General features: G+C 48.9%; 2 protein-coding genes and 1 long non-coding RNA gene across 3 annotated transcripts; 1 reads left to right on the top strand and 2 right to left on the bottom strand.

Annotated features, from left to right (window-relative positions):
• Positions 1-69: 69 nt before the first annotated feature.
• NDUFC2 (NADH:ubiquinone oxidoreductase subunit C2) lies at positions 70-9,147 on the top strand. The gene is made up of 3 exons (XM_045816310.2): positions 70-402; positions 6,297-6,440; positions 8,966-9,147. The coding sequence occupies exons 1-3, from the start codon at positions 234-236 to the stop codon at positions 9,013-9,015; spliced, it is 363 nt and encodes a 120-aa protein (XP_045672266.1). The 5' UTR covers positions 70-233; the 3' UTR covers positions 9,016-9,147.
• Positions 9,148-10,031: 884 nt separating this feature from the next.
• THRSP (thyroid hormone responsive) lies at positions 10,032-12,621 on the bottom strand. The gene is made up of 2 exons (XM_045816325.2): positions 12,062-12,621; positions 10,032-10,722 (listed from the first exon to the last, which is right to left on the bottom strand). Exon 1 carries the CDS (start codon positions 12,531-12,533, stop codon positions 12,081-12,083), a length of 453 nt encoding a protein of 150 aa, XP_045672281.1. The 5' UTR covers positions 12,534-12,621; the 3' UTR covers positions 10,032-10,722; positions 12,062-12,080.
• A 4,770-nt stretch (positions 12,622-17,391) lies between these two features.
• Positions 17,392-21,410, bottom strand: LOC148108761 (uncharacterized). Its single transcript, XR_015727036.1, has 3 exons — positions 21,282-21,410; positions 20,983-21,044; positions 17,392-17,453 (listed from the first exon to the last, which is right to left on the bottom strand). It is a non-coding gene; the product is annotated as an uncharacterized LOC148108761 (long non-coding RNA).
• Between the last annotated feature and the right edge of the window lie 3,141 nt (positions 21,411-24,551).

Here is a 24,551-nt window from a genome sequence, read left to right as displayed (position 1 = left end):
GGGGCAGGAGGGGGCGGGGGGGGGGGGGTCATTTTGTAGCCCGGAACCTCGTGCGCGGGGTCCCGGCAGCAGCGTGCACGGGGAAGCGTTTGGGCACTGCACCTCCCTGCGCCATGCCCTTCAGCGGCGTTCTCGGAGGAGAAAGCTTGCGGTGTGCACCCAGGCGGTGGTCCTGGTGGTTTTCTTTGTAATTGGCGATCCGAGGTCGGGCCTCAAGTGGCAACGGCGTCACCATGATGAGCGGACGGCCGGGCCGAGTGCCCTTACAGTTCCTGCCGGATGAGGCCCGGAGCCTTCCCCCGCCCAAGCTGACCGACCCGCGGCTCGCCTACATAGGCTTCTTGGGCTACTGTTCCGGCCTGCTTGATAACGCGATCCGGCGGAGGCCGGTGGTGTCTGCGGGTGAGGGCTGCGCGGGCTGGATCGGCTGGGAGGAGAGGGTTCGCGGGGCTGAGGGCCGGTTCCCCCATGGGCTGCCGAGGTGCTTTCGCTTTTCCTAGTCTTTTCACCTGGCAGGCCCCGCCTCGCCTCCCTGGGGCATCTGCGTCCCGCGAGCTCTTCAGAACCCGGTAGGGCCAAACTGTCGTTTTGCACTTAAGGAAACTGAGGTCATTGAAACCCACGAACCCACAAGTGAGTCTGTGAAGGGCCCGGGACTGCCAACTCCTCTCTCGGTTCGGTGTGTGCAAAAATCAGCGTATACTTTGTGTCATGCCCTACTGACATGTGTCTTGTGTCTTTATCTTCAAAATGCTGTTTGGGGAAGTCCTACCCACAGTGAAGAAAGAGAGCTTTAGAGGGGTTAACGCATCTTCCCCAAGGTCATATGGCTATTAAGTAGCAAGCCTGTTTTTAGACCTCACGTCTATATTCAAAGTCAGTGCTTCTCAAAATTACTGTGCATTCTAATAACCTGGGGATCTTGTTAAAATGTGGATTCTGATTCAAAAGGTCTGGGAAGAAGTCTGCTGTTAACAAGCTCCCAGATACTGCTGGTCTGGGGACCCACTTTGAGTAGGAGAGGCTGAACCTCTGGGCTGTATTCATTCTATCTATCCATCTATCCATTCATTTGTTATTATTTAAGAGAGACAGGGATAGCGAGAAAGAACACAAGCGAGGAGGAGAGGGAGAAGCAGGCTCTCCGCTGAGCCGGGAGCCTGTCTCGAGACTCAACCCCACAACCCCAAGATCATGACCTGAGCCCAAGGCAGAGGCTTAACTAACTGAGCTACCTGGGTGCCCCTGGGCTGTATTCTGTAGTAATGCCAGTGGCCTCCTGTCAGCTAATAGCTGACATGGTGGCTGTGCTAAGGGCAATGAATTTCCAAAGGGAAAAGAAGAGGGAAGCTTTGGAAGAGGTGTCTTTGAACTTAGCTTTGATTTATCAGGCAAATACTAGGAGAGAGCCGTCCAGGCCCATGGGAGGCTAGTGGAAGTAAATGGAGGCTCTGAGCCGGGGAGAGTTTGATGATTGAGTGTGCAGGGTAGGGTGATAAAGCTAAGAAGGAGATTTAGGTAGATAATGGCAATTTATTCTCTAGGCAGACAGGAACCTTTTTAGCTTTTGAGAGCTGTTGAGGGGGCAGAGTGGAGAGATGGAGTAATCAGTCTTTGTGTTTTGTTTGTTTTTGCAGGTAGGCTCCATACCCAGTGTGGGGCTTGAACTCACCACCCTGAGATCAAGAGTCGGATGCTCTACCGACTGGTCCAGATAGGGACCCCAGGCCTTGTGTTTTATTATTTATTTATTTTATTTATTTATTTATTTTTTAAGATTTTATTTATTTATTCGACAGAGAGAGACAGCCAGCGAGAGAGGGAACACAAGCAGGGGGAGTGGGAGAGGAAGAAGCAGGCTCCTAGCGGAGGAGCTGGATGTGGGGCTCGATCCCATAACGTCGGGACCACGCCCTGAGCCGAAGGCAGACGCTTAACCGCTGTGCCACCCAGGCGCCCCTATTATTTATTTATTTTGAGAAAGAGAGCGACCCCCGAGATCATGACCTGAGCCAAAATCAAGTATCAGACACTTAACTGTCTGAGCCACCCAGGCACCCCTGGACCTTGTGTTTTAAAAGGAAGGTCAACTTGGGGCATCTGGGTGGCTTAGTCAATTGAGCAGCAGCTCTTAATTTCTGCTCAGATTGTTATCTCAAGGTTGTGAGATTGAGCCCCATACCTGGCTCCCTGCCCAGTGGGGAGTCTGCTTGAGATTCCCTCTCCCTCTGTCATGTCCTCTCCACCCCGCTCTTACACACACTCACTCTCTCAAATAAATAAATTAAATAAATAAATAAATCTTTTTTTTTCCTTAAAGGAAGGTCAACTTTGTCAATGCAAAGCACTGATTGGAGCCAAGGTGCTCAGTTAAGAAGAAAGCTAGTACAGTAGTTCAGGCAACCAGGAATCACCTCACTTGTGCCTCTTTCTGCACCTTCCAGCTGTATGTCATGCCTGAAGGCCAGCTCCCAACTCACCAAATCTCAGCATTTCCAGTGCTCAAATAGTATTGAAATCCCATCTCCTTCAGATATGACCCTCTCCACAGAAAGGAGTGATCTTTGTCTATTTCTGTCTTTAGGAAGATGAGGTTTTCTCCCTTTTCATCACCACTCCTGTCGTTCCCCAAGCCTGTCGTTTGTTGTAATGGAAAGAACTCCACTTTGGAACTAAATGGCCTTGCTCCACTGTCTCCTATCTGTGTCAGCTTCGGCAAGTTACTTGGTCAAGCCGTTCAGAGGCAAAAAGTATCTTCATCTATAAAATGAGAATGAGTGGGGCACCTTGGGGACACGGTTAAGCATCTGACTCTCGGTTTCGGCTCAGGTCATGATCTCAGGGCTGTGATCTCAGGGCTGTGACCTCAGGGTTGTGAGATGGAGTGCCGTGTGGGGTGGAGTCTGCTTAAGACTGTCTCTCCCTCTCCCCTCCATCCCCCCATGCTCACTTGCTTGCTCTCTCTTGCTCTTGCTCTCTCAAAAAAAATCTTTTAAAAAATAAAATGAGAATAATTAATCTTTGCATTTGTGAGAATTAAGTGAGCTGCTGTAGATAAAACGCCTGGCACACAGAAGGTGCTGGACAAAGTTTCCATTCCTCAGCTGTTGTTATGCAAACAGTTTACCATACATTTATTTGTTCAGCATTTACTGAGCTCTTTCTCTGTGCCAGGCAGTATTACGTACCGGGTATATGGGGTGAATAATACTGTCCCTGACCTCGAAGAGCTCTTAGTCGAGTCAGGTAAACAGTCCATTATGGATCTAGGCATGACAGAGAGTGTGTTTTCATAGAAGTAGGTGAGCAGTGAGCAATTTGGGAGCACAAAGGCGGTACGGATTGAATAGAGACTGTTCCAGAGGAAGAGCATAGTAGTCAAGAGCGCATGATTTTGGATTTGACACCACCTCCATTCTACTAGGCATTTGATTCCGGGGAAGTTACTTACCTCCATGAACTTTAGTTTCCTTATCTATGAAAATAGGGATAATATCGCCTCTGTGTGGCTGTGAGAACTAGATGAGATGATGTATAAAGCCCTTAATCCAGGGCTAGGTGTCAGAGTTCCTGAGTTTCCTGGGTGTCCCTAAGTTGCTTTGGAAAACTTGGGTCTTGAGGACTTCATTGAAATGGTTCTCAGCAGCATTTATTGATGCATATTGTGTTTGTCTAGTTTAATGACTATCATATAGCAGTATTCAGTATTTATTGAATAAATAAGTATAGGTAGATGGCAAGGAAGTCTAAAACATGGTCCCAGTCCCCCAAAGATTTGCAATTAGATAAGCATATCCATTTAAAAGACAAATTGTGGTACAAGTTTATGCATGTAGGGTAACAGGTGTGACAAAGGAATGGGAAAGGACAAAAATATGATGGATTTTCAAAACTACAGCCATGGAGAGTACCTGGCATTCTGTGGGTAGTATTGGAATATTCTATAAATGAAATCAGGTTGTGCAGATCTTTTTCAAGTTAGCAGAAAATATTAAATAGAATTTTTTCTTAAGTTTTTCTCCAGTCTGGAGTTCTAAACCCCTGTTGGTAGTTAACACTTACCCGCCTTAAATATATAGTTGGTATCTGAGTGTAGTCCACAAAATTAAATATATTTGTTGATTTCTAGTGTAATATATCAGTAATTTATGGTATTCTGCAAAGAGCACCATGGCTTCCAAGTTTAGATTCACTTAATAAAGAAAGGGAAAATGATTGTAGAGGGGTTGTGCATGTAGTGGGAGGGAGACCACCACTGAAAGGCAGGAAAGAGGTTAGGGAAAGGGGGACATGGGAAGAGGCCAGGCCATGCCTTTAGGGCTGGACAATGACATCATCATCTGAAGCATTCAGGAAGTCGTCTTCTGTGAAGAATATGGGTTAGCATAGAGAGTCTGGGTCTTTGTGTAGTCCAGTGGCACACCGTAGAACCCAGCACACTTTGGTTTGCTGTATGGCAGGTGGCCCATTAGGGGAAGCGATGGCAGTTTGGGGTAAGGGAGAATGCAAGAGTCGGCCCTGTCCAGTCCCAGATCTTAGTAATATTTTGCATTTTTATTGTTTTACACATTTTTCCAAAATATTTTTACATGCATTTTCTTTTGGTTTATATATAATCCTACTGTAAGAGTGATACGATAGATATTAGCCTTGTTTACAGGTAGTAAATTGACTTGCCCAAGGCCATTTATCCATTTATTAAAAGTTATTAAGTGCTGTCTATATGCTGGTACACAAAGATGAAGTAATCATTGGCTTTGCATGGTAGTAGATGGAAATAACTTCTGTAGCAGTTTACATATTGAGAGGAGTTCACCCTGTTAACGTCATTAAGGAAAGTTCTGGGAAGACTTCTTAGCAGAAGTGATGTCTGAATTGAATCTTGAAGGATGAGGAGATCTCTGGGCAGAGAAGTAACCAGTGGGTGGTATAAAGAAGCATGAAGGCGTCTAATTTGCATGAGGAATTACAAGTAGTGAGCGTTGCTGGGGCACAATGTACGTATCAGGAAGTGTCAGATGAAGATGGAAGAGTCAGCTCATGTAGGGCCTGGGAGGCCATTATCTAGGAGTTTGGTCTCCTGTTGGGTATAATTGTGAAGAATAAGGGGCTGACAAGCTAGGTTTGTATTTTGGTAAAAATTCCTCTAGTGACAGGGTAAAGACTGGAATAAGTGTGGAATGGAAGATGAGATAAGAGAGAGCAGTTAGTGTGAGTGAGAGATGAGTTCCCTGAAGTGAGGCAACGAAATATTTACAAGGACTTGACAGGACTCAGTGACTGGAGCGGCGGGGGGGGGGGGGGAGAGGGTAAAAAAAGAAAAAGGGATGATTACTGTGTTTATTACTCAGGACTTGACTTCCTGGGTGAATGGTCTTAAGAGGAAGAGGTATGACTAGGAAGAAAGGACGTTCATTTGAGGGTATTCAGGGGAACATACATGTCAAACATTTGGATATATCTGTTATTCAGCATGGGTGTCTGAGTTGAACACACTTGTAGGTCACCAGTATGTGGACAGAAGATAAAACTATAGGAATAAACAGAGTTCTTCAAAGGAATACGTGTGGGATAAGAAGAGGGCTGGGGAACAAATTCTGGGGCATAGCTAGAAAACCAAACCTGCAGTTAACCTTTTTAAAAAGATGCTTCTGTGTATAAAGTTCAGACCTTTGGATCTCCCCTTCAGAATTAAATTTTGGCTTTCCCTAGATCACGTGACTTGATCCTCTCCAGTCTCATTGTAGGATGATTTTTTAAATATAGTTTTTGAATAGGTAATTCATACACATGGTACAAAATTTAAAAGGTAAAAAGAGAACTGATATATATTTGTAGAGTAGCTGGCTGCTTTGGTAACCAGTAAATATGCAAATGTAAATGGGTATATGGAGAAAAACCAAATTGCTTTTCGAGCATTTGTAAAGGACTTCATCTCTGTCCCATCACATCCTGAACAGGTCCTGGTATACAAGTTAGTTTAGATCTTCAGGATTTTGTAGTAATCCACCTTTTCTCCTGAGGAAATTTATAAAACCTGAATTTTAAAAATCTGGGGTTCCATTAATAGTTATGTTTGTAGACTTAATGTTGCTTTTCATAATTGCCAGATTTTTTTAGGAAGATATATCAAGGTCAAGGCTGTTTTTCCAAAAGAGCCATGTAGAAGAGCCTTTTTTTTTTTTTAAGAATGATAGAAGAAATGAGAATTGATTGTATGTCTGAACTGCAAAACTGATTATAAATATACATTGACTGATATTTGCTTTCTTTGGGGTTTGTCGTTTGAATTTTAGGTTTGCATCGCCAGCTCCTATATGTTACTTCCTTTGTCTTTATTGGATATTATCTTTTAAAACGTCAAGACTATATGTATGCTGTGAAGGACCGTGATATGTTTGCTTATGTAAAATCACATCCAGAGGATTTTCCTGAAAAAGGTATTTCAAGTTAACTGTAACGAACCTCTTTCTTTTTTTTTATTTTAAAAAATATTTATTTTACTTATTTCTTTAAGATTTTATTTATTTATTTGTCAGAGCACAAGCAGGGGGAGCAGCAGGCAGAGGGAGAAGCAGGCTCCCCGCTGAGCAAGGAGCCCAATGAGGGACTCGATCCAAGGACCCTGGGATCATGACCTGAGCTGAAGGCAGACGCCTAACCAACTGAGCCACCCAGATGTCTCCCTTTTTTTTTTTTAAGATTTATATATTTATTTATTTATTTGAGAGAGAATGAGAGAGCGAGCACTAGGATGGGGAAGGAGAGAGGGGGAGAAGAAAGGAGAAAAGCAGATTCCCTGCTAAGCACAGAGCCCAGTGTGGGGCTCAGTCCCAGGACCCTGAGATCATGACCTGAGCCGAAATCAAGAGTCAGAGGCTTAACTGACCGAGCCACCCAAGTACCCCTAGTTAATCTTATACATGCCTGTGGCTTCGGGTACCTTCAGTATTCTGGTGACTCCCACATCTTTGCCTATCAACTAGAATTGTCTTGAATCTGGCCGAGTACCTCTGTGTCCATCAGGCAGCAAACAGAATTTATGTCCTCTCTGCCTGTGTGGACTTCTGTTCTGTGCTCCGCACTGGTGAGTGGCACTACTGTCCACCTCGCTACTCCAGCCAGAAGCCTAGGAAGCATCTTCCAGTCTTTCTTTGAATTCTCATTAAGCCTCAAGTCTTGCTGTTCTACTTCCTAAGTGTTTTTCAATTCTAAACTTCCGTCTCTCTCCCACTGCCACTCCGCCACCACTCCCCCAGTTCATACCCTGATAATCTCTTGCTTGGACTGTCGCACTTGCCTTCAGCTCAGCTCTGCCTTCAATCTTACCGAAAATCAGGTCTCTGGATAAATGTAGATATGCCTAAAAGGGATTGCTTACAGTACCTGTCCATTGCCTTTAAGATAAAATCCAGACTCCTGAGGAGGGCTTCTTTTCCCAGGCTGAGCTAATTGCCTGCTAGAGAGACTTTGCCCACGGCTTTTATCCACAATGTGACATGCACGTGTCTGTGTCCCTCACTAGACTGTAGATTGATCTTTGTTTCCGCAGCCTCCAGTACAGAGCCTCTGCTAGTAAGCAATGCATAATAGCTGACCTAATCTACACAGAACCCTGCGTCTGTGGCGCCTGCGTGACTCGGTCGGTTAAGCGTCTGCCTTCAGCTCATGGGGCTCCCTGCTGAGCGGGGGGCCTGCTTCTCCCTCTCCTCCCCATTCGTGCTCTCTCTGTCACTATCTGTCTCTCTCAAATAAATAAAATCTTAAAAAAAAAAAAAAAAGTAAAAGATTAAAAAAAAAAAAAAAACCACAGAACCCTGCCTCATCTCCTGTCACTCGTGTCCTGCCTCGTGAAACGCTGTGTCCTGAGCCTGCCGTGTTTCACTTTGTACACCTGGTACCTTCTTGGTCTTCCTCTTGCTCCACCTTCACCTGTCCACCAAGCAAATTTCCGCTCAAGAGTCATCATCTTAAAGAAGCCCTGACCCAGTGACAAACAGGCTTTTCCTCAGCACACCCTACTTATTGCTCTTCAGCTGTGAATTTGATTGTAATATAACTGTTTTCTTGTTCGTATTTTACAAACATATTTACATAATACAGACGTGCCTATATGTGAGTGAGTGAATGAATGAATGTAGAAAATTTTTGGACTTGGAAATATATAGATTTTAAATAGATTTTCCTATTCATATAAATATTAAGCATTTAAATTTCATTATACTGAACGATGGTCTCTAAGGTCCTGTTTAGCTCTGAAATTGTATTATTCTATTTAATATTCCCGCAGCCTTCAGTCACATATGTGATGTTAATGGGGGATCAGAAAGGTACAGCTTTTTTTTTTTTAACCAGTGAAGAGTTCAAAGGCTAGAGCACAAAGCCATGAATACTGGATGTATCAGGGACGGGGAATACTCAAAACTGTTGGATGTTAGAGTTGGAATCTTGGGAATATTGATTCCCAAGAGTGAGACCCGTGGCAGAGCAGCCCCAGGCCTCTGGCTTTTTGCCTCCTCTGTGTACCAGCTCCCTCTGGGGGCAGGGGCTTGTGTAGCCTCACAGACTCATTCTGGCTGAGCAGCGCGTTAGTGGCAGGTGTGCCAGCAGCCTCCTGCACGGACAGCAGGGACCCGGAAGCTTGACTGCCTCAACTCCTGGCCCTCCCAGCTGACCTGTGCCTCTCCCTGTTCATGCCTTCCTTTACCCCTTCAGCCAGGACCCCCTGGCAGCACTTGGCGCCTCTGGGCAGCCATCTGGATGTCACCACAGAGTCTTTCGAAGTTACCCTTCGTCCGGTGAAACAGAATGTCTCAGTGGTTGCCAAACTATGGTTGAGGGCAAGAACATAAGGAAATTCTTAGGAGTTTATGTCTATAAAAATACTGTGTTAATTTTTCTTTAGGAAATGTGATTTTTAAAACATAATTTAAAAATAAATTTTTTGTGATCTTTCCCTTTATAGATAAGAAAACTTACGGTGAATTTCTTGAAGAATTCCATCCAGTGCGTTGAAGTCTCCAAAATGCCTACTTTGGTTTCACTGATACCAGTTATGTCTGAATTTTGTGGAACATGTTTCCATGATATCTGAAGTTTATGTTAATGCGTATGTTAACACATTATGATTAAAATGGTCATCATGAACACTCTGACTCCTTTTTGTCATAATAAAAATAATTCATCAGGGAATGGTCAGTTTCCATTCACCCAATTTTAAGAAGACATCTGACGGATTTAAATGGAGTTTAGCTCAGAGTTGGCAGGCGATAGCCTGTGAGCCAAATCTTGTCTATTGCTAGTACGTTTTATTGGAACACAGCCATGCTAATTTGTTTACATGTCAGTGGCTGTTTCCATGCTGCAGGGGTAGAGTTGAGTGGTTGTGACAGAGACCTTATGGCCTGCAAAGCCAAAAATATTTAATATATGGCCTATTACAGGAAAGTTTTGCCTGTTCCGGTTCTAGTAGAAAGCGAAACAAAGTAAGCCAGATTATGGAGGGTTTTCTGAATGATGCAGAATAATTTGGGCTTGATCCTGTAGATGGTGGGAAGTCACTAAAGGATTTTAGTGGAATGACATGGTCGGGTTTGTGTTTCTGAGCTCTCTGCAACAATCAGTAGAGAGGGTGCTTTGGAAGGAGAAGACTCAGGACCAGGAGAACAGAAGGCTGATGCAGCAGAGGGGCCTTTGCTGTAGATGGATCACCCTGGAGAAAGTGGGCTCAGCAGCTAACGCTGTCGACAGCTACACTCGGTGGCATTAAAAGGAAAAACCCCACCTACGTGCAATAAATTTACTCTTAATGACTTTTTGAGTCCAGATGTTTGTGCAAAACGTTTCCATGCTCAAATTTATAATCAGATTCGTTTTGGGAGATCAGTAAGGTTATTTCTCTACATGATTTCCAATTAGAATGAATATAAGCGCGTGGTTTCTGGGCAAAATCAGATGAGTTCCATGTCTGTTCTCTTGGATCTCACTTGTTAAAAATGAAATCATGCCTGAGAAATTACTTCAGGAGCTAATAAAGATATATACAAGTTTTTATTTTTTTTATTGCTACTCCAACAAATACAAAGTATTGTTCATTCGTGCTTGGCAGGTACAGGAGTGTGAACCATTCATCCCAAGGGACTTCGCCATCCCTTAGTTCTGGAGGGTAAAAAGTAAGGGCTAGAGCAAATACAAGGTGAGGGTGCGAGAAAAAAATCAACCTGTGATAATAGCACTCACATGCCAGGGGCTTTTGATTCATCATCTTGTTTAATTTCTGTAACAGTCTTGTGAGGCCAGTAATACCACATTTTAGAGATGAGGAATTTTAGGCTCCAATAGGTTAAATAACGTCCAGGGTCACATGGTGAGTGACTGCCCAGAGAAAGGCTGTGGCTTTCATTTGGTCAGAACGAAAACGATCACGTTCTACCATAGTTCTACCGTAGCACGGTGGCGGGTACCATCTAGCTCCTCGTGAACCACTGGCCAGCCCCCAGCGGGAGAGAGGAGTGAGGGCAGTTGTGAATAGCGACAAGCATCCTAAAGCGACCCGGTGCCAAGCCCACAAACTGGCGCTGCGAGGGAGGCAGGGAAGCATCCCAGAGAACCAAGCCGCCGTTTGCTTCCAGCTGCAGGTCCAGGCCGTGGCCGTCGGCCTCAGAGCTAGGGAACGCTTCCGTGTCCTCACCACGCAGTCTGCCTTCTGTCACTGAAAGGGATCTGTGGAGAGCAGAGATTTACAAAACCAGGTCAGTATGAATTCCTATCCCGTGCCTACCGAGGCAGGGAAAACACGCAGCAGCTCAACGGTAGTGCGGCCGCAGGAAGAGTTACCAGAACCTTGGTGGCAGCTGGTTCACCTCCACGTTTTACTGACGGAAACTGCAATGCGGAAGCTGAAATACGTTGTCTGGGGTCACACGGAGGTCAGTGGTAGGACCGGGACAAGAGCCCAGATTTTTTAACTTCTGCTGTACCAGACCGCCTCCACGAAAACCAGGTCCCGGCGTGCAGACACCGCCCCGAACTGCTGCTCTTGGCTCTCAAGGTGGGCTGGTCAAGGACAGCGCTTGCTTGCTTGCTTGCTTGCTTGGTTTTTTGTTTTTGTTTTTTTTTTGCAAAGGTTGACAGAAGTTGGATTTTTGTTCTAGTTTGTTTTTAGGATTTATTTGTTTATTTGAGAGAGAGAGAGCACAAGCAGGGGGGAGGAGCAGAGGGAGAGGGAGAAGCAGGCTTTCCGCTGGGCAGGGAGCCCAACGAGGGGCTGGATCCCAGGACCCCAGGATCATGACCTGAACTGAAGGCAGACACTTAAACGACTGAGCTGCCCGGGCGCCCCTGTTTGTTTTTCAACTGAAGTATAATTGACACACAAAGAGCGGGGGTTTCTCCCTCCTCTGTCATCCCCAAGCCCCACCTGCAGCCAGGCTGCAGAATCCTAAGGAGCAAAGGCAGCTCACTGGCGTAGAGGAAGGGACGGGGCTGCAGTTAGCCCCGCGCTCATTCCCATGTCTGCTCTGCCGTTCCCTGCGTGACCTTGGACTCCTTTCACTTCTCTGGCCCCCAGTTTTTCATCTGGAAAAGGGAATGATGGTTCCATTAGAAAATTGATACGCAAGTGATTTTAAACTACAAAACCATTCAAGTGCCAGTAGTTATTTTTACCACTACTGTTACTCTTCAGTGAAGAAACGGAAACCCAGAGAAGTGAGCCGGGGAAAGCCAGGCCTTAGTGGTGGAGTCATAACTCGAACCCCAGCTGACCAAGCATTCACATACTTACTAGTAAATGCACACACGTGCAAGCACACATACGTGTACGTAGCTATGCATTCACAGGCCACCTTTCCCGCTATCAGCGTGCAGTCATGGCCATTACTCACCAAGCCTGGGTCAAGAGAGCAAGACAGACCTGGCCTTGAGCCCTCCCAGGTCTTGGCCCTAATACCCTGAAGTGAGGGTGCCTGTCCGAGACCCAGGCTCTCCCGCTCCCACTGGGTTACATCTCCCCCTGGAATGTCCCTCAGTGGACTCTGACACCCACCAATGCCACCATTACCTTCCCCAGAGTCCGACGCCTACATGGCCAGTCCCATTATCTCCTGGTACCTCCTCGTCACCTGCTCAGCTTTCAGGGTGAGGTGGGTGAGCACGTGATGGAGGCTGGTAGAGTGCAGGTGGAACTGAGCTTCCAGGTCCGGCCGCCCCAAGACCCTCTTGTCCCCGACCTCCTCTGTCTCTGCAGCTTCCTGCTCAGCCTCGTGGGCTCTGCCACCTGCCGCCTTGGACCACCACTCCTCGCGGGGCAGCAGCCCGTGGTCCACATCCACGCGGATGGCCTTGAGCATGGTGAAGTAGTTGTAGAGGTCGGGGGCCCCATCCTGAGCCTGCTGCCCCTGCCCGTTCAGCTGCATGTCCCGCAGGAGGCTGGGGATCATTACCACCTGCTCCATGTTGCGCACCACGGCCGTGTAGCGCTCCATGACGGTCAGCAGGCAGTTCTTGGGGTAGTGCTTGGTTTGCGCCTGCATGGTGGCTGCTGCTTCCACGCTAAGCCCAGCACACTGGCCCAGCACTACTTCGAGACTACTTTTATGTCTGGGTGTGACAGCAGTTGGACAGGATGCAAAAGCCCAGCCGATGGGGCAACATGACCCTTCTTTAGGCCAATCCCAGGCCTTGGGTGCCAGTGTCTATATCAGGCGATCCATCTGCCCAAAGACAGACCTGCCAGCCCTCTGTCTGTCATTTCAGCACTCCGAGACTGCCTCCACAGGAGCCCGCCCCTCCCCCCCATCAGCCTGACTGGCCAGTGAGAGGGAAGCGTTTCCCTTTGGCAACCGGCGCTCTCACCCCAGGGCGGTCATGAACTCTTCCAGGTTCTCTGAGACCACGCTGCCTCTTCACTGCCTGCCTCCTCATGCGCGGTGCCCTCGTTCAACCTGAGGTGCCCTGGCTTTGCAACGACCTAGGGAGCAGGGTGTTGACATGAAACAGCTTCGTGTGGGGCCAGGAGCACTGATATAGGAGCCAGAAGCCCAATCCTGCCACTTCCCCGCTGCGTTTTCTGGTTGTTGGCTGGCTAACACTTACTGAACACCTAACTTCACACCAAGTTCTGCACTAAGTTAGAGTAACTTGCCCACCGCCCCACTGGAGCTGGGATGCCAGCTCAGGCCCACCTCTCTCCCACCTCCAGTTAGTGCTCTTGATTGCCTAAATTATACAAGTTAACTGGATCCCTATCCTTAGCTGTAAATTTGAGGTGTTGAGACGATCAAAGAAGATAAAGCCCATGAAAATGCTTTCTAAACCACAAAGCACGGTTCCCAGAGGATTTTAGATGAATGCAGGTCTGTCTATAATTCCACAAGTTGCAACTCTTTTCACTACTGGCCTAGTCCTTTGATCCGAAGTCTCGGGAGACAGTAATCCTTTGCACAGCACACCATCACAGTTGACACACTGCATTTGCTATGTTTATTTATGAGATAACGAGGAAAACTGAGGCCCAAAGAGAGACTCAAAGTTGTGCAACAAATGTCAGAGTCAAGCGGACAGCAAGACCTTCCACGTTCTGGTTCAGGCCCCTGCTTGCAACACTGCCTTGGGTGGAAAGATCTGCTAGATACCTTCTGCCCCAGCAGTGGGGAGAGAGAAGGAAGAGAGCATAGGGAGGGGGGTCTTGTCTCACCTAAGCCACCCTCACTCCACCCCAGGGTGGGAGCCCCCTCTGCACCCTCCTGACTAACCACTGTCCACTTGTCCACTCCCTCCCATGCCTATGGCCAGAGCTATAAGAAAGTTCATCTTTAGGTTGAACGGAGTTCTACCTCCCTTTAGCTCCTCCCCAGGAAATAGTAATATTCATCCCACCCCACCCCAAAGTCACCCGTCTTCACCACGCTTACAGGGTTGTGTGAAACACCATTTTCTAGTCTTTAACTCGCTTAATCCCCACAGCAGCCCTATGAGGCAGAAACACAGGAGGAGTCCTCTTTTCAGGTGAGGGAAATGGGACTGACAGGGAGGTACTTGCCCAGGTTCTCAACCATGATGAGGCTCAGCCCGGCCCAGCTCTCCAGCCCTCAGAAGAAAACCAAGGGCGTCCCTCTCGCCAAGTGCCCTTCATGGACTGGCTATGCACACAGCCACAGGTGAGCTGGGGTCATCCTGAGTTGGACAGGTGGCCCTGCTTCTCCAGGGCAGAGAGGGCAGCCAAGTCCAGGCCATGGGCTTGCTGTGAAAGGCAAAGCTTCCACTTTAACCTTTTCCATGTCGCAGATTGCAGGGTGGAACAGAGAACATGGGTCAGCTTTTCCTTCCTGTGGCTGTGTGGCCCTGGACTGGTCACTGCTCCTGTCTGAGCCTCAGCTCTGGTGTCATCGCGATGATAGTGATTAAGGGCTTACTTTTTGAAGCAAAGTGCTTGAAACAGAATTCAATCCTCCCAACAATGACATGTGGTAGGAGTTCCCCATTTACCCAGGAGGAAATTGAGGCCGACGGAGGTAAAGTAATCAGCCTAAGAATAGTTCTTAGGCAAGGAGGAGTTGGGATGAGTAAGAACTCCTGCCCACAGGTCATTTTGAGAATTACAGATGATGTTTATGAAATATCTGGCGTATTGCAAGACCTCAGTAAAGGTGCACTGCCTCCTGGCGCTTCTGTTTTCCTCCATTCTACTCTCCCAACCCCTCTTTTATTTCTCCATTCCAGGACCTGCTACACACATTTCAGTTCATGTTGTATCTGTCCCGGGACCCAGTGCTGCAAATGCTCTATAGATACGAGCTGAATAATGACCATTAGATTCACTTCTCGATGCATTCTACGGTCTTTGGTCATCATGTCCAGTCTCCTTGAAAAACAGGGTCCCTGGCTCGACAGGGGACAGTAGTGAGGACTCTGGCAGGTGAGGGAGCCCGAGCGGCTGCAGCCACACCTGGCTCCCCCGGAGCAGCGTGCAACTGTGGGTGCTAACGTGAGCCTCTTTTCCAGAATCACTCCGCAGGGAAGGAGGAACGTGCCCTACTCCTGTCCCAAAAGTCTTCATCGTCCAGGTTGTTCTCCCAGTTCTTTACTGCAAGCAAAAGTCTTACTAAGTCACATGAGCCCAGGATTACCTCCACCAGTCAGTGGCATGAAGAATTTGCATAAAATTGTTTCCTAAACTATGAGTAGAAAAGACCAAGTTTTCGAAGTTAGTAAAGTGAAAGAATTTAACTTTTACAAATTACTTAAGTAAAGGGTTGATTAGTTCATTTCCAGCTCTAAAACATTTTTGGTTTGTTTTTGACCTTTATTGGGAAAAACATTCTTTTTTTCTAAAGATTTTATTTATTTATTTGAGGGGGAGGTGAGGAGCGGAGGGTGAGAGACAAGCAGACTCCACACTGAGCGTAGAGCCCAACAGGGGGCTCCACCTGGGGCTTGATCCCATGACCGTGAGATCATGACCTGAGCCAAAATCAAGAGTCAGAAGCTTAACCGACTGAGCCAGCCAGGCATCCCAGGAAAAATCATCTCCTCCTTCTCCTTCCCCTTCCCCTTCCCCTTCCCCTTCCCCTTCCCCTTCCCCTTCCCCTTCCCCCCCTTCCTCCTCCTCCTCCTCCTCCTCCTCCTTCTTCTTCAAGATTTTATTTATTTATTTGAGAGAGAGAGAGAACATGAGCAGGGGGAGCGGCAGAGAGTGAAGGAGAAGCAGACTCCCTGCTGAGTGGGGAGCCCGACACGGACTCCATCCCAGGACCCTGGGATCACGACCTGAGCTGAAGGCAGATGCTTAAACTGAGCCACCCAGGTGCCCCCAGGAAAAATACTCTTAAAATGTTTTCTCCTCAGGGAGGTGGGACTTCCTTTGTATTCAAACATCCAGGATGGCTGAGCAGTGGGTACAGCCAAAGACCACCAGGCCGGACCCGCCGTTTGGGATTGGGGCTGCTGCCAGGCCCACTTGCAAGCAGGCTTCCTGGGCTCCGGTGTCCTTGGCTGTAAAGAGAGGAGTTGGGAGCTCTCTGAAGGGAAGGCTCTTTCAGCCCTGGTTGTATAACTTCTTCTGAAGCCATGTCCAGATCCTTGAGGGCATGACCCTCCTTTTGAACGCAGGCCCCTGGTGCCTGGCTCAGGACTGGAAAGCGTGATGTGGACAGGGCTGGGACAGCTGACCATGGCACGGGGGCAGGCCAGAAGTGCCCTGCAAGTAGCAATTTTTTCATCTCTGACCCAGTGGCCCAGGGCCAACCGAGGCCTCCCTGGGCCTCTTCTGCCCCATCTATTCAACGATGGGGCTAATCCTTTCGAGGCCCCCTCCAGCTCAGACGTTGGGGGACTGCACCTGAGCACACGACCGCCATGCCTTCTGTGTCATTCTGCCTCTGCATTTATGTCTGAATCCCATCTCGGGCCAGTCCGTTCCCAGACGGATTCCTGGACTGGGTCCAGAGGGACCGCGTGAGTGCCCCAGACGTGAGTGAGTGAGCGGGTGGGTGTTAGTGAAAACTGGAGAAAGTGAGCAAGCTGGTCATCAGGAGAACAAATGAGCCATGTGAGTGAACAAATACAGAACACACAGGAGCCCCGGGGAAGAGGGAGAGGACGGCGGCTGGTATCATCTGGCCAGCAGGCTACAGACTGAGACTGCCTCCAGGTCCACCTGGCAGGTGGAAGGCCCCGGATGAAATGTTGCTGAATGATCAACTAGCTGCCCAGCGTCTCTGATTAGAGAACAGAGAGATGGGATCTCAGGGGATGGGCTGAACTCAGAGAAGTTCTAGGAGTGGGGAGGGGAATGGAGGAAGGCAGGAAAGAAGGAACGTGGGGTCTTGTCAGGGGGTATGGTGGGGCAGGACAGGTGGTTTGGCTTCAGCAAGGTCCACTGGACTCAGGGGTCCTTGTTCTCCAGATGCCACATCCCAGGATTGGGAGATGATCTGGTCCAGCTGGGCCACTGCTGGTAAGGAAGGCCTGGCGACCCGGGGTGGGAGAGGTAACAGAAGATAGACTAGACCTCAAGTGTCACTGGATTTCCCCAGTCTTCCCCCACTCCCCTTCCCTTGCTTCCCTGCTCTTAGGCAGGGAAACTGAGGCCGAGTGAGTCACTTCCTGGAATGACCTCTGCAAAGCTGCCGGTGGCCTCACCCTCAGGCGATCTGAATGCCCCAAGTTGGATAAACTAATCCAACCCCAGATGCACTGGGGTCGAGGCCCCCAAAGTTCAGGCCAGGAACACCATGTGAATGTGGTACAGGGGGTAAGATGACCAAACAGTGCTCTGGGACTGCCAGTGTCCAAGCCACCCGGGCTGGGCTCGGGTCCAGGAGCCAGGGAATGCACTCAGACTAAGGTTGTGACAAGTTTCCTAATTTTAAAAGTGACTTTTATACATACGCGTCATCTGCCATCTGTGGGCCTCAGGCTGTTTTTCTTTGCACTGTTGCTTCAGTCCTGACCTATTGAGAAACACAAGGGGTCAAGAGTCAAAAGCTGTTCTACCCCCTACTCCAGATACTGAACCCCTGCTGTGCCACGGGGAGGCAGGAGGAAACAGGACACGGTCCTGCCCTCCAGAACCTGGCCCCTTTTGTCACCCAGGGGACCTCATATACTGAGAGCTTCCTGTGTCTGCACTATGCTGGGCCTGGAGCTATCAGAAGGCACAAAGCAGACAAGGCCCCCCACTCAGGCAGTTCATGTCTAGTGGGGAGAAAGCCGTAATGAACATATGCTCAGATAAATATGATACTACCATGTTGTGACATGTCCTAGAAATAAAATAAAATAATAAAATAAAATAAAATAAAATAAAATAAAATAAAATAAAATAAAATAAAATAAAATAAAAATAGCTAGAGCCTTGCTACTAGTTTACTACAGGTGTGGTTTGCAGACCAGCAGCTTCTAATCACCAGAGAGCTCCTCGGGAATGCAGTCTCAGGTCCTGCCCAAGACCTACTGAACTGGAAACATTTTTTTAAAAGATTTTATTTATTCATTTGCCAGAGAGAGCGTGAGAGAGAGAGAGGGAATACAAGCAGGGGGAGTGGCAGGGAGAGGGAGAAGCAGGCTCCTGAGCAAGGAGCCCAATGCAGGGCTCAACCCCAGGACCCTGGGATCATGACCTGAGGAGAAGGCAGACGCTTAGGCCGACTGAGCCACCCAGGCGCCCCTGGAAACTGCATTTCAACAATGATCCCCAGGGCATGTCTGTGGCCAGGGAGTCAAGCATTCACTCCAAACATGGTTATTACCCCAGGGAAGAAGCAATATCTGTGCCAAGGCCTGACTGCTCCCAGTGTCCAGGGGATCTATCTCCCAGGCAGAGGGAGCAATCATGCCACTGATCATAAAATATTCTTCTTAAAGACGCAACTGACTCCCTGGGTAACCGTAAGAGGGTCACTCCACTTCCCTAGGCCTCAGTTTACCAACTGCAAAATTCAGGAGGTGGACTGAGTAGAGACTCTCAAGCTGAAAACAATAAAACAAAACAAAACCAAAACCCCACAGTCTTCTGAACGGAGGATTTTGAGGCATCAAGAGTCCATTGACCAGCTAAGAGAGAGCTATTTGAGGGAGTGGTGGGGTCCCTTCTCTGGAGTTCTCAGGTCACCCCAAGAGGCCCAGGACTTTTCTGTTACTTGAGAATATAGGCATCTCTGCATTTCAGGGAATCCACCGCAAACTTCACTGTCCAAAGGCTCCGTGTGCATGGCTGACCAGCAGAGACCCAGGAAACTGGCAGGTCTTCCCACCCAGCCTCCACTCCCAACTTCCTCCCTGTCACACCCCTCTCTCAGTTCTGAGAAGGCCCAGTCCTTCCTCCCACTGATGCAACTAGGTTGGGGTCAGCCTAATGGCTTCTGGGCTCGCTGAGTGAGACACAGAGGCAGAAGTGCTCCCTTGCAGATGGGACAAAGGTCCAGATCATCAGAGTTGGGTGTATCATAGGGATCATGCAACCTGACCTCGACTTTATTGACGAAAAAACTGAGGCTCCAATTTATACTTCTTTTTTTTTTTTAAGATTTTATTTATTCATTTGAGAGAGAGAGAGACAGAGCGAGTACAAGCAGGGGGAGGGGTAGAGGGAAAAGGAGAAGCAGACTCCCTGCTGAGTGAGGAGCCCAACGTGGGGCTCGATCCCAGGACCCTGGGATCATGACCTGAGCTGAAGGCAGATGCTTAACCAACTGAGCCACCCAGGTGCCTCTCCAATTTATATTTCTAATAATGTTTTATTCACTCCCCTGGAAGGACCTTACTGCTATATATATCACTTACAATAGGGCTAAGATATTTAAAAATTCTGTGACCAGACAAGATTAGTCACTCATACAGAAAATATGTCTGTCTCTCTTCTACCTGGGAGCCCCTGAGGGCAAGAAACTGGTCTAATTATTCCTTGTGACTCCAGGACCCCAGGAGCTCAAGAAAGTTTCCTTAGCTTATTGACTGAAAGGATGCATGAATAAAATTACTATGGGGATCTGTCTACCTGGGTGTGCTTCCCAGGTATTTCTTCACTCTGTCTTCCATTTTGTTCATTTGACCCCCTTCTCTGAGCTCCCCGCCAGGGAAACCCTCAGGCGGAAGGCTGTCAACGCCAGCACCCGGACTCCAGAGAGCTCAGTGGTGATGGGGCCTTGGCTCAGCTGCCTCCTTCCGAGATGGCCAGTCCTTGACAGAGGAGCTCCCGGAGACACCCTTGCTGGGGGGACCTCTCACTCTGCCCATAGGGCTGGCCCCTAGACTGGGACCCAGGCCAGAGTCCAGGAGGTGACTAAGGACTTCCTGCCCACCCTGGACAGGTGCTGGGAGGGGGCTTGGCTGGGAAAGGAGGAGACACTGATCAAGAGCCATAAGCTCATACCCAAAACTCAGCCCGTGAACCCCTCCTTCTGGGTTCTCAGGCCTCCCGCCCTCAATCCACCCGCAGCCATCTTTTGGGGCCTCCTTCTCTTTCCGGCCTGAGATCTACAGTGAGTCCTGCTCCAGCTTCTCCATGATTCCTCCTGGTACAATTGGACTCCTGTACGAGACCAGCCCTTCTCTAACTTAAATACCTTCAGTAATTCCTTGTACTCGTCTCCTATGGCTGCTTTTGGAACACAACTTTACCATCTCACGGTCCCAGAGGTCAGAAGTCCAAAATGGGTCTCACTGGCCTAAAATCAAGGTGTCAGCAGGGCTGTGTTCCTTTCTGGAGGCTCTAGGGGAGAATCTGTTCTCTTGCCTTTTCCATATTCTAGAGGGTGCCTTCATTTCTTGGTTGGTGGCTCCTTCCTCCACTTACAAAGCCAGCAAAAGCCTTCTTGTATTGCCACCTCTCTGGTCTTTCCTCTTCTAGTTACGAAAACTGTTGCTATTGCGTTAGGCCAACGGGGGTAATCCGGGATAATCTTCTTCTTTTTTTTTTTTTTAAGATTTTATTTATTCATTTGACAGAGATAGAGACAGCCAGCGAGAGAGGGAACACAAGCAGGGGGAGTGGGAGAGGAAGAAGCAGGCTTCCAGCGGAGGAGCCTGATGTGGGGCTCGAACCCAGAATGCTGGGATCACGCCCTGAGCCGAAGGCAGACGCTTAACGACTGAGTCACCCAGGCGCCCCCTGGGATAATCTTCTTAACCCAAGGTCCACTGGTTAGCAAACGTAATTCCATCTGTAGCCTTCATTCCCCTCTGCCATGCAAGCTAACATATTCACAGGTGCCGGGATTAGGACATTGCACCTACCACACTCCTCATCCCTTTCCATTTTATTCTACCTTACCATGCTAGTTCTTTAAACGAAACTGTATACAGAAGCCCAATGAATAAAACAGGTTGAGAAGAAATGGATTTGGCTGAAGTAGGACGAAGGGGGCTACATCTGCATCCTCTTGACCATCTTTCATTAGCCCTCGGGTCACCTCCAGAGAACCCGAGACTCCACACAGCGCAGCTGGAAAACCTTAGCCAAGATGAAGTCCAACGTGTTACCTTCGCATTCAAGGCCTCCACTTGCCTTTCTGACCTTACTCTCCGCCATCAGGTTAACAAATCTGAGACACAAAATATCAAAAATACTGATGACTCCTCAGTATGCCCGCACCCTCCTAACTCCGCAGTAACTTCCAAAGCCTCGCTTCCCCTCTTCCTACCTCACCCCCTTTTGCCCGGGCTCACCCCCCCAACCCCGCGGCTGACCTTTCCGACCAGATCAGCTCCCTCCCCCTATCGGACAGGCGGCCCAGGTCCTGGCTGCGCGGGTACACCCCTCATCTGCCTGCTTCGCACACCTAGGAGCGCCTCGCTGCAAACACTGCGGGCTCCTGGAAGGCTGGGCGGGGCGCCGGCGTCTGCTGTTCCCGCCAGCAGGGGGCGCTGCGGGGCCGGCGAGGACCTCAGCTCCGCAGCCTGGAGCGACGGCGATCTTGGACCCCAGCCAGCCAGCCAGCCAGGACTAGCCGCCAGCGGAAACACACGAGTTTCCAGGCGATAACTGTCCACCTGGTTTTAATAGAAAGGGGTTGGCCGATAGGGGAGAGCGTGGGAGGAAAATCTTATCATCGTTCCAGGACCCCACTCACAAGATAGGCGTCCTTAATGTTTTGTAGCGATTTATTAAAGGGGCTTGACTCAGCAGGTGAAAGCACAAAGGCGATCTCTTTTTTCCCTGCCATTGCCCTTTCGAACGGATTCTGTGGACTCATGCTTCACTGGTCCCGGATGAAATCTCGGCAGGTCCCCTAGCTTTTCCGAGTTTCCCGTTTATTGTTGGGTGATTAACTTAAGTGCAGGCCTGCGTTACAGCAAAACTCCCCCGGTTCCGGCCACCTCCTGCGGGGACACCTGCTGGCCGGGGAGGAGGCTGCGCGGCCTCGCGCTGCTGCGGCTGCTCCTGCCCCTCCGCGGGGCAGCTTCTGGTTCGCCGGGGCCGGTGGGGGAGGAGAAGCCACAGCCTCCGAGGTCACTTGGGCGTGGCGGGTTCCATATGCTGACACTTTTCTCTTAGCACTTTGATAGGCTCCTTGGAGACGCACCGCACTGTTCAATGCAGTACCCTTAAAGAGGCAGGTGCCTCCTCCTTCGCGCTGCTTACTACCCCTCGGCTTCCCCATTCCTTCTTACACCTCTAGCCTCATTCTGCTGGGGTCCCCTCACCCCTCAATGGAAGCCCTCTTCCGCGGGGTCCTTTTCCAGAAGGCGCACATTCTGCTCCTTTCCCTGGGATTTGTACGTGCTGCGCAGGGAACAGCCCCTTGCCAGGAGCCCCGCCGTTTGCCAGCTCCCACCAGATTTCAGACCCCAGAACCTCCCTTTCCAAGACTCCCAAAATAGTTCTCCTGGACCCTCTCTTTCCTGGTTTGAGGTGAGGGAAGGACAGCTTCTTCCAGTCCCTGATGAGGAGTGGGTTGGAGGACAGGCGACTCTCCAAAGAGAGCGTCCTCCCACGTTTCTGGGGGGTTTAGCTTGCTCCCCGTGGAGTAAGGACCAGGAGTAAGTTGAAGAGGAGCACTCTGCGCCCTGCCCTCCCTCCTTCGGAGTACTGCACAGGCGGTCCAGCCTCTCTGTTTAGGGTCAGCAACTCTGCCAATGTTTCAGGCTTTGGGGCGTCAGCTGAAATTCTGAGGTGACTGGGAAAGTCTTAGTTTACACCTTATTGGTCTCCAGACTTTGCCAGAGAGCAGGGTCTCTAACCTCAGCCCAGAAAAGACCTCATCAGAGGATCTACCCCAAACCCAAATTTCATCGTCACTCCCCCGCAGAAAACCATCACTCTCCAGCTGCTCCCCCAAGGCATGTCCTACCTCAGTTCCTGGGCTTTACAGACACTTCCTGAACGTCATGCTCTCTCTCTAACCTTTGCTTTCCTTCCACCAGAAGAGTTCTAGCTCCACTTCTCCACTTAGCTGACACCTCGTGGTTTTTGTAGACCAGAGCCAAAAATGTCGCCTCCTCCAGGAAGACTTCCCTGACTGTGACCCCCTCCACCATGTTTCCACAGGTCTTGTGACAAATAGTGTTTGGTTGTAATTAGCTCAGTCTACACCTAGCTCCTCACTCGATTCTGAGCTTTTTGAGGACATGGATGGTATTTGTTTTGTTGAGTGTGTTTACATTTTTTTGGTATGAAAATACCCCCCAATTCAAAATTACCCATAATCCCACCATTTCTTTTTGATATCATAGAAAGGACAAAGAGTCTCCCTTCTCCTGCCTGTCCTGCCAATCCTAACTCCTAACCTCCAGTGACAACCACTTTTAAGAGGATGGTAAGATTCCTTATTGCCTTTTCCTGGCATACGCATGCAGGCACACACACACACACACACACACACACACAGAGAATTTAATAATTCTTACTATACTTCTTGGTCCACAATTTCCATTTTCACTGAACAATCTCTCTTGGGTATCTTTCCATGTGAGTGCATATGATTCTACCTTATTCTCTTTTCTTGTAATTGTGTATATATACTTATACGTGTAAAACATAAAATTTGCCGTATAACCATGTTTAAGTGTACAATTTAGTAACATTAATTTCATTCACAGTATTGTGCAACCACCGCCAACCTCCAAAAGTTTTCAACACCCCAAACAGGAGCTCTGTACCCACTAAGCAATAACCCCTTATTCTCTACCGCACAACCCCTGATAACCTCTAATCACCTTTCTGTCTCTACGAATGGGCCTTCTTTTCTAATGGCTGACAATTACTCCGCAGGAGGAGACGTCGCCATTTATTTACCCATTCCCTGCTAATGGGCATTACATTCAAGGTGTTCCCAATTTTTTGGTAATACAAACAATGATCATAATACATGTGGGAATACTTTGTTAGAAGAAAGTCCCAGGGGTCGGCTGCTGGAACACAGGGTCTGTGCATTTAGAGGTCTAACAGATGCTTACCAGCCTTTGCATCAAAATTATCTTTAACATGAAGGTGCCTGACTCCCATCCCCAGTTATTCTGATTTAATAAAGATGAATTAGGGCCCAGCAACCTGAATTGTTAGAAACATCCTACCTGACCATTGTGATGTGAGACCACACAATGACAGACGGGGTTTGGGGCCTGAATCTGCTGCTTTCCTGGGCCCCCAGCATCCAGCCCTGGGCCTGCCCACAGAGAGGGGGTGTCCTCCCAGGGGCAACATCTTGAACTCCCGTGCTCCTCCCCACACCCCACTGCCACCATGCCAGGGCTGTCCTGGTGAGTCATCAGGCACAGCATGCTAGCCCCCAGGACGACAAAGCCGCTAAGGGAAGCTTGATTGAGGGACCGCGCCTCTCCCAACCTGGAAGCCCTGAGTCACGCTGGTTTACCAGGCAGCTCCCAATTCGAAGATTGCCCTTTGAGGGAGGCAAACTCACTGCTCCTTCGGATCAAGGCCTATCAGGGAAAAGCCTGCCTTATCTCCCTGGGGAAATTATGACTCACGCGGCAGGACTGGTGGGTGGTGGGTGGAGGACAGAAAGCCACGGAGGGGCAAGAGAAAAGAGTCAGAGACAAGGCTGAGTTCCAGAAGGAAGATGAAAAGGTGAAGAAAAAGTAGAGCATCA

This window comes from Ursus americanus, chromosome 16 (assembly GCF_024610735.1).
Source record: "Ursus americanus isolate L20-20 chromosome 16, mUrsAme1.1.p, whole genome shotgun sequence".
Classification (NCBI taxonomy): Eukaryota; Metazoa; Chordata; class Mammalia; order Carnivora; family Ursidae; genus Ursus; species Ursus americanus.
Note: the sequence above shows the minus strand (reverse complement) of the source record. Positions and strands in the feature narration are given on the sequence as shown.